At 25.3% G+C, this 15237-nt stretch overlaps 1 protein-coding gene across 6 annotated transcripts; it reads right to left on the bottom strand.

Annotated features, from left to right (window-relative positions):
• Window positions 1-1715: 1715 nt before the first annotated feature.
• LOC136091350 (uncharacterized) lies at window positions 1716-13971 on the bottom strand. 6 transcript variants are annotated; one of them, XM_065818817.1, is made up of 9 exons: window positions 12813-13971; window positions 4411-4548; window positions 4055-4205; window positions 3647-3719; window positions 3147-3179; window positions 2960-3028; window positions 2748-2810; window positions 2066-2146; window positions 1716-1969 (listed from the first exon to the last, which is right to left on the bottom strand). In XM_065818817.1, the coding sequence occupies exons 5-9, from the start codon at window positions 3166-3168 to the stop codon at window positions 1908-1910; spliced, it is 297 nt and encodes a 98-aa protein (XP_065674889.1). In that variant the 5' UTR covers window positions 3169-3179; window positions 3647-3719; window positions 4055-4205; window positions 4411-4548; window positions 12813-13971; the 3' UTR covers window positions 1716-1907. The 6 variants fall into 4 exon arrangements, 2 of the variants coding, with proteins under 2 accessions (XP_065674889.1, XP_065674888.1); XR_010643932.1 differs by having other exon boundaries at window positions 3142-3179; XR_010643930.1 differs by lacking the exon at window positions 3647-3719.
• Window positions 13972-15237: the final 1266 nt, after the last annotated feature.

Below are 15237 nucleotides of genomic sequence, written 5' to 3'. Positions count from 1 at the left end.
TCCAAAAAAGTATGAAAATCACTCCACCCTACTGTGTATGTGAGTAATTTATTAGTTAGCCTAGAGATATATGGAGCAGATAGTATAGTTATTTTTATTTATAGTTGTTAGTCAGGTTTGTCGCGGGCTTTGTAATTTTTTAAAAAGAATTTAGTTTCGTGGCGGCACTTTGATATAATTTCGGTTCTCTTATTTAACAGTTCTTCTGGTTTTGGATATGATATAATAGTAAATTTCTCATACAGACATAGTGGGCATCTTTTTGAAAATATTCGACTAGGGGGGTACTGATTTGAGAATAGACCATGTTAGCATAGGGGTTTCATTAAAATTGTTTTTTAAATCCCAGACATAGTTTGATAGGGCAGTAGAATTTTTGTATTTAATATTGTTGAATGATGATTTGTGGTTGTTGTATCTGGTTTTCCACTCACCTTCCGTTAATCCTATATAAACTCTGCTGGGTTGGTTTTTTGTTGCGATGATGCATTTATATATAATATTTGTGGATTTGCACTTACCATTTAGGGGGCATTTTGCTTTGTTTCGACAGTTGCATTTTGGATCATTATTTTCAATTCTAGGGAAGACACACAAACTTCACAAAATCTTAAACAGAAACACAGTAAAGGTAAGCTACAGTTGCATTGAAAATATAGAAAAAATTATAAAAAACCACAACAAAAAAATTATCTTCCCTAGAATTGAAAATAATGATCCAAAATGCAACTGTCGAAACAAAGCAAAAAGCGATAATGATTTAATAAAATCAAAATTTCATAAATAAGAAATATATATATATATATATATATATATATATATATATATATATATACATATATATACATATATATATACATATATACATATATATATATATATATATATATATATATATATATATATATATATATATATATATATATATGTATATATATACACACACAAGTATATGTATATATATTTATATATAATATATATACCTAATCAAGAAGAAATAATATATATATATATATGTATATACACACACACAAGTATATGTATATATATTTATATATAATATATATACCTAATCAAGAAGATATAATATATATATATATATATATATATATATATATATATATATATATATATATATAGACACACAGATATTAATCACAGTGCATACTTCTGTCAGCGATATAACGTCACACTGATATAAGGAAAGGCGAGGGCTTCAGTACATACATCGGCTGATTTAGGGAGAACTCGTAATGGAGTTGATAACGCATCGAAGTGTTTGGGTTGGGTCAGGGATCAATTTTTTTCATTATTCTTCCTTTTCCTTCTTCTTTTTCTTTAAAAACCATAAGGAAAATAGTGATTTTCTTTAAGTATGTTTTTGTAGAAAAAAAGAGGGAAAAGGAAGAAAAATGAAAGTAAATTGATCTCTAACCCAAACCCTTCAATGTGTTATCAACTCCCTTGCGAGTTCTCCCTATATCAGTTGATAATTGTTCTGAAGCCCTCGCGTATCCCTAAATCAGTGTGAACTCATAGCGCTAACGGAAGTATGCAGCATAACTTATATATATATATAAAACAGGATTTGCATAATGTACTATATCCCATATATTTGTGCCCAGGAGCCGGGGTTAATCCGGCATTGGGTACAGAGGGTTTATAAACTTTAATATAGTAACAATTTAGGATATAATATGTTATGCAAATCCTGTTTCAAACTGGTCAAATAATCAAAATAAGTAAAGAGAATAATATAAAACTAAACGAAACAAGCAAAAAAAATTAAAGCAACTAAAAATAAATAATTAAAAAGATTTCTGAGCAAAATATCCTTTGGTAAAAAACTGGCTCTTGGTACGTGTAACTTTCTTAACGAAAAACTGCAGGTTATTTAATGGTGCGTGTTACAAATTGCCAAATGAAGGTTTGTTTTGTTGTATAGTTTTAGCACCTTGCAATAAATTGTCTTGAGAAAAAAAAATTAATTATTTGTTCAAATTTATTTACAACAAAAATATTGAAGTTTATAATTAAATAAAGAAAAAGATTTAAAAATAGTTACTTAGTTCAATGGAACAAAGATCCCCTAAACCAATAAAGTTGTGTTCCACATTATTGTTGTTTGATTTAATTGTTACTTCATCTAAAGTAAATAAAATAAAAATTAAACCAAAACCATGTTTGTCTGTGTTAAAAACAAAATTGTCGGTTTGTCATTAAAATCTTTTGAATTGATATTCTTGTGAAAAGATATTTATATATATGTTGAGTTTAATAAAGAAGGCTGCGTGTAATTTTTTTTAAAAATATCTTTCGATATAATTATATATTTGCGTTATTTCGTTGACCTATAGCGGTCAAAATCATCAGGTGTAATAAAAAGGTCAAATTTTTTTTTACAAAATTACATAAATCAAACCGTCGAAAAAGCAGACATTATTTAATATTATATTAATTATATTATTTAATAAAAATTATAATATATTATTTAATTATATTAATTTATAAAAAGTATTTTTATTTTACGCCTGTAATGTATTTTTTTTTGACGGTTCAATTTATGTAACGTTTTTATTACACCTGTCATATTTAATTTGTAACGTTTTTATTACACCTGTCCGTCATTGAATTCTTATTGATTCTTATCATTGTACTTTTATCGTTTTATAATAACGTCAATGAGGTTATGATAAAAGTTTAAGTAATTATTCACAATTGTTTAAAGATAAAAATATTTGACTAACTATTTGACAAAGGTGATTCAGCCTCATTTGAATGCATTATTCTGAGTGGTTGAATATCAAAATCTAAAAAGAAAATTATAATATAATAAAAAAAACTGAAAAAATGTTTGAAAAAAATCAAACCAAATACTATTTATATAAAATAATTACTAATCAGTATGTCAAAACCTCAGGATGAGTTTATCATGAATTTCACAATAAAGGTAAAGTACCTAGGTTTTTCAAAGATAATTCAGCATTTATTAAAGAAGACATCAACGACGGGTCATTCTCTACTGTTGCTAATAAAATTGAACAGTAATGTTATAAAAATATTTAATCAATAAAAATTGAATAAAAATCTAAAACATATCTAGTTCTTTGGAATAGTAAAAATGCAAAAAGTAAAGTAAACCTTACTAGGTGAAGCAACAGATTCCATGTGTAACAAACCTTTAAAACAAAAAGTAATTAATCTAATATCTCAAATATTATTAGTAAAAATTTACAAAAATTTGCATAATGGAAATAACAAGAATATAATCAATTTATTAATTTTGACAGAATAGTTACTTTTATTATTAAGAAATATGACAAATATTTCGACTAATTATATGTTAAGTAAAACTTAATTTCTAAATCAAAATCGATTTCAATTTTATTTGCATTTTCAACAATATTGGCTAACAAGGTTTTCCGCATTGACGATGGATAATTTAAAATTTCCCTTCAGGAAAACCCTGTGCCCTAATAACATTTGGGACATACTTCTTGTAAGGGATATGCCCCTTTTTAAATTTCTGCTGCAATTCTTTTGGCAATTTTAGGCGACTAATTTCTTAAAAAAAATCTTAACAACATGAATAAACTTAAAGAAAAATTAAAAAAAAAAAAAATCTTTTAAATAATTAATGCCATACTTTTGGTTCAAAATGTCGGCCACTTTAATGCAAAGTTCATTTTTTTCATTAACTTCATTATTTATAAGTGGAACTGAAATCATTAATAGAATTTTTAAAACAAATTGATAGAAGATCAAATCGATAATAGAATTTAAAAAGTTTTTAGTACAAGATTATTAACAGAGTAAATAAAGATTTTTGGATCCATTGGCAACAAGATTATCAAGAAAAGATATATAAAAAAAATTATAAAGATATAACAACAATTATTACAGATAATTATCAGAAACAGTAGTGAAAGGTATGTCTGAATGGACTGAATAAAATGTCTAATAGTTTAATGCATAAACTATCTAATAGTCAAAAGCATTAACTGTTTAATAGTCTAGTGCATAAACTGTCTAATAGGTTAAATAATTGGCATACCTTGCGAAAATTCAGCAAATTTAAATTAAAAGTTTAAATCTTCAGATTTAAGTAAAAACTGGCATCCTTTTTCAGATGCAGTTACTACTGGAGCACCACCCTGAGCCAGACAAGCAACAACCTCATTGCCAAGATTTGCCAACTCCTCCACCTTTAAAATTTAACAGCCAAATTAAAAGAGAAAATAAAAGTTGAGAAAAAAACTTTAATCAAAAAAACTTACAACTTTAGTAACTGTTTTTCAAATTCATTTTTTGAATAAATTAATAAATCGTCATAAATTAATAAAATTAATTCAAATTATCATAAAAATAATTATTACTATAATAATATTTAAAATCAGTTTCAGTAAATACCATTTAGTAACTTGCTTTGCCTCCACAAATCATATCCACGAACTACTTGATTATTTAAAGACACTTTTTTTCTTTTTATAGTTGTATCAACATCAACTTCAAACTTGTGGCTTTAGATTTGTGCCTTGCAATATAGTTCTGGAAAAAATTCAGCATAAGCTATATATATATATATATATATATATATATATATATATATATATATATATATATATATATATATATATATAATGCGGTAGTGGTGTAGTGGTAAAGCGCTCGCTTCAGAAGCGAGAGGTTCCGAGTTCGATCACCACCATGTCCCTGGTAGTACCGCGCTCAACTTGTTTCTCCGCGCAGCGGCCTTGTTCGTCGAGGTTTGTGTTTGGGAGTTATAGAGTTGAGAAAGGATTATAACCACTATTGAGTAGCCTCCTCATCTGTAGTGGCCCTCATGGCCTTGAGGAGGTAAATAACAAAAAAAAAAAAAAAAAAAAAAAAAATACATATATATATACATATATATATATACATATATATATTTATACATATATTTATATATATATATATATATATATATATATATATATATATATATATATATATATATATATATATATATATATATATATATATATATATATATATATATATATATATATATACAGACACATAGTTTAGTTAGCGCTATGATGCTATACTAATTTAAGGAGGGCTGCAGTACATATATTTGCTTGAAAATTTTATATATTTTCTCTTTATTTTTTGTTATAATACAGAACCCAGTAAATGCTTAGAGGTCTTGGGGGACCCCTTAAAATATTTCTTTTTAAAAAATTTTAAATTCAGCGATATTTTATTATATTAAAAACTTTTAAGGGGTGCTAATAAAGGAATTTAAAAATTTTGTCCTTAGGGTCACCCTAATATATATACATATATTTATATATATATATATATATATATATATATATATATATATATATATATATATATATATATATATATAGATATATATATATATATATATATATATATATATATATAAATATATTTATATATATATATATATATATATATATATAATATATTTATATATATATATATATATATATATATATATATATATATATATATATATATATATATATATATAAATATGTATATATATATATATATATATGTATATATACATGATTTCGGGAGAACTTGGAAGGGAGTTGATAACACATCGAAGGGTTTTGAATTGATCCCGACTGAAATTTATTTATTTTCATTTTTCTTCTTTTCCCCTTTACTTTTAATATTTTTTTGTAGGTTTTACATCCATTTTCCCACACTTGTGTGGTTAAGATGGTTTTTTGTAATGACATTTAAATGCCATTATAAAAGAGTTGAAGCAATGTTTTACAACTTGATGCCCTTCCTGACATTAACATGAAGCAGGTTGTACTGGATTACATGTTAGCAGTAGCAAAATAACCTAACTTGTTGTAAGGATAACCTGACATGACAACATAAAAATGTATAAAAACACATTTATAAATGTATAAAAACACATTTAAAAAAAGGTAACATTTTTTATCACGTTTTGCTTACTATAACAATATAATTACTATAATATAATTACTATATATATATAATAATAATAAAAATGGTGGCGTTATCGATTCTTAGCAGTAAAACTTTATATTTGTTATTACTGTATTATTTAAAAATCAAAAGAAGGCAAAAGTATAAAAAAAGTCAGAAAATTATTTAGAGAAAGAAAAACAAAAGGAGCATTCATTTTATTTATAACAGATATGCAGTTTTTTGATCACGAATACTTTTTTAAGTTTTGTAGAATGACACCTACAAAGTATGAACATTTGTTAAGCTTAATTGCACCAGCGATTACAAAATCTTCTCTCAGACGTGAAACAATTGGTGCTAGTGAAAGAATAATGGTCACTTTGAGATACATTTTTGGAGGCACTTCACAAATAGATTTAGCTGGTATGTTTCGAATAAGTCCGACTTCTGTAGGAAGAATAATAAATGAAACCTGTATTGCTAAATGAACTACTTTGCTGGCTAAAGAATATATTAGCTATCCAAAAAGCGATGATGAATGAAAAGCTATAGCAAACCAGTTTGAGAAGAAATGAAACTTCTCCAATTGCATAGGGGCTATTGATGGGAAACATATTGTTATGCAAGCCCCTTCAAGATCAGGATCATTCTACTTTAATTACAAAAAGTCTCACTCAATTGTTTTGATGGCTATTTGCAATGCAAACTATGAATTCACACTTATTAACATTGGTGATACTGGTAGAAACAGTGATGGTCATGTATTCAAAAATAGTAAAATAGGAAACGCTTTTGAATCAAACTTATTGAATATCCCAAAACCTAAAAAGCCAAATGGTTCAAACATAAAACTGCCTTACATTCTTATTGGAGATGAGGCATTTCCTCTCAAAAACGATTTAATGAAACCATATTCTAAGGATCCTATTGTCTTTAAAAGAAAGAATATATAATTATTGATTTTCACGTGCTCGTAGAATAATAGAAAAACTTTTGTGATACTGGCAGCAAGATGCAGATTTTTTTGCAAACCAATTATTGCAAACGAAAAAACTGTAATTAATGTTACTAAAGCTGCAACTGCTCTGCATAACTACTTTAAGCATGGTCGTCAGTTTGAACCTTTAAATCAATATTGCCCTTTGGGATTTGTGGATTGCAAAACATTGGATTACCAAGGGATAACAACTTTACATAAACAATTAGGCTCAAATAATTATTCTTGTGATGCAAAAGCAGTAAGAGAATTAATTCAAGACTTCTTTAATTCTCCTCAAGGACAGGTTCCATGGCAATATGATATGGTTTCTCGTACTCAAAGTACATTTGATCAAGGATAAATATGTCTTTCCTTTTTATATAATGCACACACATACATATATATATATATATATATATATATATATATATATATATATATATATATATATATATATATATATATTTAGATATATAAAGTATATATATATATATATATATATATATATATATATATATATATATATATATATATATATATATATATGTAAATTATGAAGAAAAAGTTAGATATGTGTTTTTTACTAATATATATATATATATATATATATATATATATATATATATATATATATATATATATATATATATATATAAGCAATATATATTAAATCGCATAGCTTATCTAATCTCTTAATCTATTATATAAAATAAAGTAAGAGAATGTATAAGCTTTGCCATTTATATATACTTTACATGATACATTTATATAAATTTCAACTTATAAGCTTATAAGCTATGCCATATATAAATATATATATATATATATATATATATATATATATATATATATATATATATACATACATATAAACATAGATATATATATATATATATATCTATATATATATATATATATATATATATATATATATAATATATATATATATATATATATATATATATTATATATATAGATATATCTATATCTATATATCTATATATATATATATATATATATATATATATATATATATATATATATATATATATATATATATATATATATATATATATATATATATATATATATATATATATATATATATCTATATATCTATATATCTATATATCTATATATCTATATATATATATATATATATATATATATATATATATATATATATATATATATATATATATATATATATATATATATATATATATATATATATATATATATATATATAAATGTGAAGTATTTTATAGTTTACCTGAGTTGTATATTAAATGTAAAAATAACTAATATCTTAGTATATAAAATATATCTTATTCAAAAGTTCGATTTTACATTTTTAATCATTGTCACCTTTCAATCCAAGGAGGATTTCCATAACTTTAATTTTTGCTATTTTGTTTTTCTTTTTTGAAAGGTTTTAAAATAAACTTACTTAATTTTTACAGAATAGCTCATCCGGATCATTATCATTAACTTTCATCAGTTTATTTTGCTCCACATTAATCATTATAGCTTTTTCAAGAGCAACCTGGAATGGGTCAGGTTTCATTTTTATTTTCATTTGATTTGGTGACGAGATGATCATTTGTGGTGATGCAATTGAACTTACAACTGTTTTATTTTCTGTTAAAGTCAAATTATCTTTCGAACTTGATGCTTTAATCGTATTGTCTATATTTTCAAAAGCAATGAGTTCAACTGGAGGATGTGTTGCAATAATGTCGCATTTTATGTTTGAACTAGTCATTTTTACCCCAATGACATCTTTCAAAAACATTAATTCTCTAAAGAATTGACATGACGGTAGTTGACCTCCACCAGCTCCAGACATGGTAGCCTTCTTTTGGCGGTTTAAGCATCTACGAAAAGTTTCTCTTAGCTTTGTCCATGTTGAAGTTAGAATTTTTTTCTAATCAAAAAAAAAATATATACATATATATATATAATAATAATATGTTATCTTATTAAAAGATAAAAAAAAGTATTGTTATTTGTATTGTTTTGATATGTTATGAATGCCTTTCAATTATTTAGTGTTATATTAGTTTTATAACTATTACACAAGTTGTTTTGTTATTATTTCCTAATTTTGTCTTTTGGCTGTGTCTCTTTTGTCAGTGTATTCCAAATATTATGTAGATGCTTGATAATAATAAAATGAACAATTATTATTTTAGTTCTATAATAAATTGTCATTGATTGCGTTTTTTATTGTTATAAACATAGATGTAGTTTTGTTTTACATATTGTTGTTAAAATTTACTTGAAAAAATATATAGCTACCTTTTACACTTAATAAAGCAGATATCTGCCTCCATGCTTCAACTTTTAAAGGTGTTTCTTTACGTAAGCGAGTTGTAGTATCCCATAGACACGGAAACCTTCTAACTTCTTCTATCAAATGAGCTTCCAAGCTCTTGCTTGTAGAATAACTTTATATTCTTGAAAAACCGACGTTAAAAGCAGTCATTATTAAATTAAATTTTCAATAATCAATGTCGGCAATCGGATAGGTCACTCGAAAGTTTAATATGATAACATATTATTCGGATATTTATACAAATTAAAAAAGCAGTAAAACTGACTTAAAATTGCAATTGTAGGTAAATAAATGTCGTAATGGTTTCCATTTAGCATCATAGTAAGCAATTAAAAATTTATGCATAAATAAATTTGATATAATTACAAACATAATTATAGAAAAATAAATGTTTATCGCAAAATCACAAAAGTAATGTTTATGACAAAATTACCAAAACGGAAAAATTCTTTGAAACTAATCTACTTTTTTTTTTTTTAAATCTCGAAGATTATAGCAACGCGATTGGCTGCTAATTTTTATGTTTGCTTTTTTTCACGGGAAAAAGTTGATTTCAAATCAACTTTTTAGGTCAGTTTCCACTCATCCGTTTTACTACGGGAAAGGGAAAGGGATGGGAAAATTAATCACGTGAGCATGCGCAGTTTGTAATTTAGTTTTCCCGAAGCTTAGTTTTTACCATCATGTCTGTCTTGGGAAAAAGTTGATTTGAAATCAACTTTTTCCCGTGAAAAAGCAAACATGAAAAGTAGCAGCCAATCGCATTGCTATAATCTTTAAGAATTAAAAACAAAAAAAGTAGATAAGTTTCGAAGAATTTTTCCGTTTTTGTAATTTTGTCATAAACATTACTTTTGTGATTTTGCCATAAACATTTATTTTTCTATAATTATGTTTGTAATTATATCAAAGTTATTTATGCATAAATTTTTAATTGCTTACTATGATGCCAAATGGAAAGCATTACGACATTTATTTACCTACAATTGCAATTTTATGTCAGTTTTACTGCTTTTTTAAATTGCATAAATATCCGAATGTTTAATATGTTATTATATTAAACTTTCGAGTGACCTATCCGATTCCCGACATTGATTTTTAAAAATTCAATTTAATAATGATCGATTTAAACGTCGATTTTTCAAGAATACAAAGTTATTCTACAAGCAAGAGCTTGGAAGTTCATTTGATAGAAGAAGTGAGAAGGTTTCCGTGTCTATGGGATACTACAACTCGCTCATGTAAAGAAACACCTTTAAAAATTGAAGCATGGAGGCAGATATCTGCTTTATTAAATGTAGAAGGTAGCTATTTATTTTTTCAAGTAAATTTTAACAACAATATGTAAAACAAAACTACATTTATATTTATAACAATAAAAAACGCAATCAATGACAATTTATTATAGAATCAAAATAATAATTGTTCATTTTATTATTATCAAGCATTTACATAAATATTTGGAATAGGCTGACAAAAGAGACACAGCCAAAAGACAAAATTAGGAAATAATAACAAAACAACTTGTGTAATTAAATTATTTAGTGTTATATTAGTTATAAAACTAATATAACACTAAATAATTGAAACATACTCATAACATATCAAAACGATACAAATAACAATACTTTTTTTTATCTTTTAATAAGATAACATATTATTATTATATATACATATATATATTTTTTTTGATTAGAAAAAATTTTGACTTCAACATGGACAAAGCTAAGAGAAAATTTTCGTAGATGCTTAAACCGCCAAATGAAGGCTACCATGTCTGGAGCTGGTGGAGATCAACTACCCTCATGTTAATTCTTTACAGAATTAATGTTTTTGAAAGATGTCATTGGGGTAAAAATGACTAGTTCAAACATAAAATGCGACATTTTTGCAACACAGCCTCCAGTTGAACACATTGCTTTTGAAAATATAGACAATACGATTAAAGCATCAAGTTCGAGAGATAATTTGACTTAAACGGAAAATGAAACAGTTGTAAGTTCAATTGCATCACCACAAATGATCATCTCGTCACCAAATAAAATGAAAAGAAAACTGAAACCTGACCCATTACAAGTTGCTCTTGAAAAAGCAATAATGATTGATGTGGAGCAGAATAAACTGATGAAAATTAATGATAACGATCCGGATGAGCTATTCTGTAAAAGTTTAGTAAGTTCTTTTCAAAACCTTTCAAAAAAGAAAAACAAAATAGCAAAAATTAAAGTTATGGAAATCCTCCTTGAATTGGAAAGTGACAATGATTGAAAATGTAAAATCGAATTTTGGAATAAAATATATTTTATATACAAACATATTATATTTTTTTTCATTTTATATAAAACTCACTTAAACAAAAAAATAATAAACATATATATTTATATATATATATATATATATATATATATATATATATATATATATATATATATATATATATATATATATATATATATATATATATACATATATATATATATACATATATATATATATATATATATACATATATATATATATATATATATATATATATATATATATATATATATATATATATATATATATAAAATATGTCAGTTTATTCTACAAAAAGAGTGCTCAATGTTCTTAAAGAACAGAGCAATAATAAATTAGTAAAAAGTTTTTACTAATTTATATATATATATATATATATATATATATATATATATATATATATATATATATATATATATATATATATATATATATATTTATATATGGCATAGCTTATAAGCTTATAAGTTAAAATTTAAATAAATGTGTCATGTAAAGTATATGTTAAATGGCAAAGCTTATACATTCTCTTACTTTATTTTATATAATAGATTAAGAGATTAGATGAGCTATGCGATTTAACATATATAGCTTATATATTCATATACATATATATATATAGAAGAAATTTAAATAAGTGTTTTTACTAATTTATTGTTGCTTTGGTCTTTAAGAACATCGAGCACTCTATTTGTAGAATACACTAGCTCAAATTACATATGAATGCATATACATATATATATATATATATATATATATTATATATATATATATATATATATATATATATATATATATATATATATATATATATACATATATACATAGATAAACATAAATATATATATATATATATATATATATATATATATATATATATATATATATATGTATGTATGTATATATATATATATACATACATATATATATGTGTATATATATATATATATACATGTGTGTGTGTGTGTGTGTGTGTGTGTGTGTGTGTATGTGTGTGTGTGTGTGTGTGTGTGTGTGTGTGTGTGTGTGTGTGTGTGTGTGGGTGTGTGTGTGGGAGATATATAAAAAGGAAAGACAAGTTTATCCTTAATCAAATGTATTTTGAGTACGGGAAACCGTACTCAAAATACATTTGATTAAGGATAAACTATTATACATTTGATTAAGGATATCATATTGCCATGGAACCTGTCCTTGAGGAGAATTAAAGAAGTCTCGAAATAATTCTCTTACTGCTTTTGCATCACGAGAATAATTGTTTTTGTAAAGTTGTTATCCCTTGGTAATCTGAAACATTGCTTCGCTATTCTCCAGCTAGCAAACCAGAATATGTTTTGCAATCCACAAATCCTAAAGGGCAATATTGATTTAAAGGTTCAAACTGACGACCATACATAAGGTAGTTATGCAGAGCAGTTGCAGCTTTAGTAACATTAATTACAGTTTTTTCGTTTGCAATAATTGGTTTGCGAAAAATTCTGCATCTTGCTGCCAGAATCCCAAAAGTATTTTCTATTATTCTACGAGCAAGTGACAATCTGTAATTATATATTCTTTCTTTTAAAGACAATATTTCCTTAGGATATGGTTTCATTAAATAGTTTTTGAGAGGAAATGCCTCATCTCCAATAAGAACGTAGGGCAGTTTTACATTTGAACTATTTGGCTTTTTAGGTTCTGGGATATGCAATAAGTTTGATTCGAAAGCAATTCCTATTTTACTATTTTTGAATACATGACCATCACTGTTTCTACCAGTATCACCAATGTCAATAAGTGTGAATTCATAGTTTGCATTGCAAATAGCCATCAAAACAATTGAGTGAGATTTTTTGTAAATAAAGTAGAATGACCCTGATCTTGAAGGGGCTTGCATAACAATATGTTTCCCATCAATAGCCCCTATACAATTGGAGAAGTTCCATTTCTTCTCAAACTCGTTTGCTATAGCTTTCCATTCATCTTCGCTTTTTGGATAGCTAATATATTCTTTAGCCAGCAAAATAGTCCATATAGCAATACAGGTTTTGTTTATTATTCTTCCTACGGAAGTCGGACTTATTCGAAACATACCAGCTAAATCTATTTGTGAAGTGCCTCCAAAAATATATCTCAAAGTGACCATTAATCTTTCACTAGCTCCAATTGTTTCAAGTCTGAGAGAAGATTTTGTAATCGCTGGTGCAATTAAGCTTAACAAATGTTCATACTTTGTAGGTGTCATTTTAAAAAACTTAAAAAAGTATTCGTGATCAAAAAGTTAATAAACTGTTGTTTTTCTTTCTCTAAATAATTTTCTGACTTTTTTTATACTTTTGCCTTCTTTTGATTTTTAAATAATACAGTAATAACAAATATAAAGTTTTCCTGCTAAGAATCGATAACGCCGCCATTTTTATTATTTAACTATCATTATTTAAAAACGAAAGTTAAAGTGATACGGATAAGTGGAAATCAATAAATCCTAACCGTCCTGTACAGATTAGTGTTTTTTTCCCATCCTTTTCCCTTTCCCGTAATAAAACGGATGAGTGGAAACTCACCTTTTCCCAAGAGACAGACTGGGAAAAATTAAGCTTCGGGAAAACTAAATTACAAACTGCGCATGCTCACGTGATTAATTTTCCTATCCCTTTTCCTTTCCCGTAGTAAAACGGATGAGTGGAAACTGACCTTAATAGTGTGAAATGTTGATAAGTGTTGCGAATGTAAAATTTAACGGTAACTTTATCCGTAAATTTACCAGTAAACTTCGACAATTTTATAATGGATTCACACCATGGTATTTTATTTGAAAAAAAAAAAAACTTTTTTTTGGAGGCAAAATTACAACTCAATGACAATTAAGGATGCGTCGCGAATCCTGTTGCGATTAGTTGTGTGGATCTTGCTGCTCTACTATGAACAAAATACGTGCAAGAATTTCCAATAAACATACAAAGGTCATTTAAAGCAATGTAGTCTTTTTTTGTTAATTGAAAAAACCTTTTTAAAATAAATAAAATAATTTTTTTTTAATTATATTACCAAGTGGTGTAGCAAGTGTGATAATGGCTAGAGTAAAAAAATAGTTGATTAATTACAATAAAAATTAAAAATACTACTACTCATATTTAAAAAGACCTTTCTTTATGTGCTCCTTCTTGTTTTCTTAGGTGCCCCAAAAGATATTTTTTTTGAGCCCGGGGCGACGCCCTCCTTAGTTACTGGTATTACCTGAATTTGTATCATAATTTTACAATAAAACAACATTTAAAAATTAGTTTTCATAATTTGTGACGTCAAGTTTTTGATACGTTATTAGTATTTATATAGCGGCCGAACATATGAGATGGTATTGAAAGTTCGGTCAAAGTAGATGTTTTCATTTTAAATTAAATATTGAGAACTAGTTTTTATTTTTTATTTTTTTATTTTTACAATATCAATTATCAATATGATTTTCTCTATGTTTTAGGAAAAAAAATTGAAAATTTTTTATTTATTCGAGATAAATAAATGTTCAAAGCTTAAGTGACCGATTTTACGGTATATAAAGAAAAAAAAAAAAACTGCCCTAAACGTGAGAGCAACAAGTGGATAAAATTTTCTACTAATTTTAAATAAATTTATATTCATCAATAAATTCTAAATTTTCTTTAATAATCTCTTAGCGTTC

The sequence above is a fragment of the Hydra vulgaris genome, chromosome 15 (assembly GCF_038396675.1).
Source record: "Hydra vulgaris chromosome 15, alternate assembly HydraT2T_AEP".
In the NCBI taxonomy this organism is placed as follows: Eukaryota; Metazoa; Cnidaria; class Hydrozoa; order Anthoathecata; family Hydridae; genus Hydra; species Hydra vulgaris.
This window is presented reverse-complemented; position numbering and strand designations above follow the sequence as displayed.

Excerpts from the sequence above, each read along its gene's own strand:
- LOC136091350 (XM_065818817.1), bottom strand. The coding sequence starts at position 3,168 with ATGGAATCTGTTGCTTCACCTA. Across the intron at positions 3,029-3,146 it reads GGAATCTGTTGCTTCACCTA|CAACAGTAGAGAATGACCCG; the intron begins GTAAGGTTTACT and ends CAATTTTATTAG. Across the intron at positions 1,970-2,065 it reads TCTTTGTTCCATTGAACTAA|ACAATTTATTGCAAGGTGCT; the intron begins GTAACTATTTTT and ends TTTTTTCTCAAG.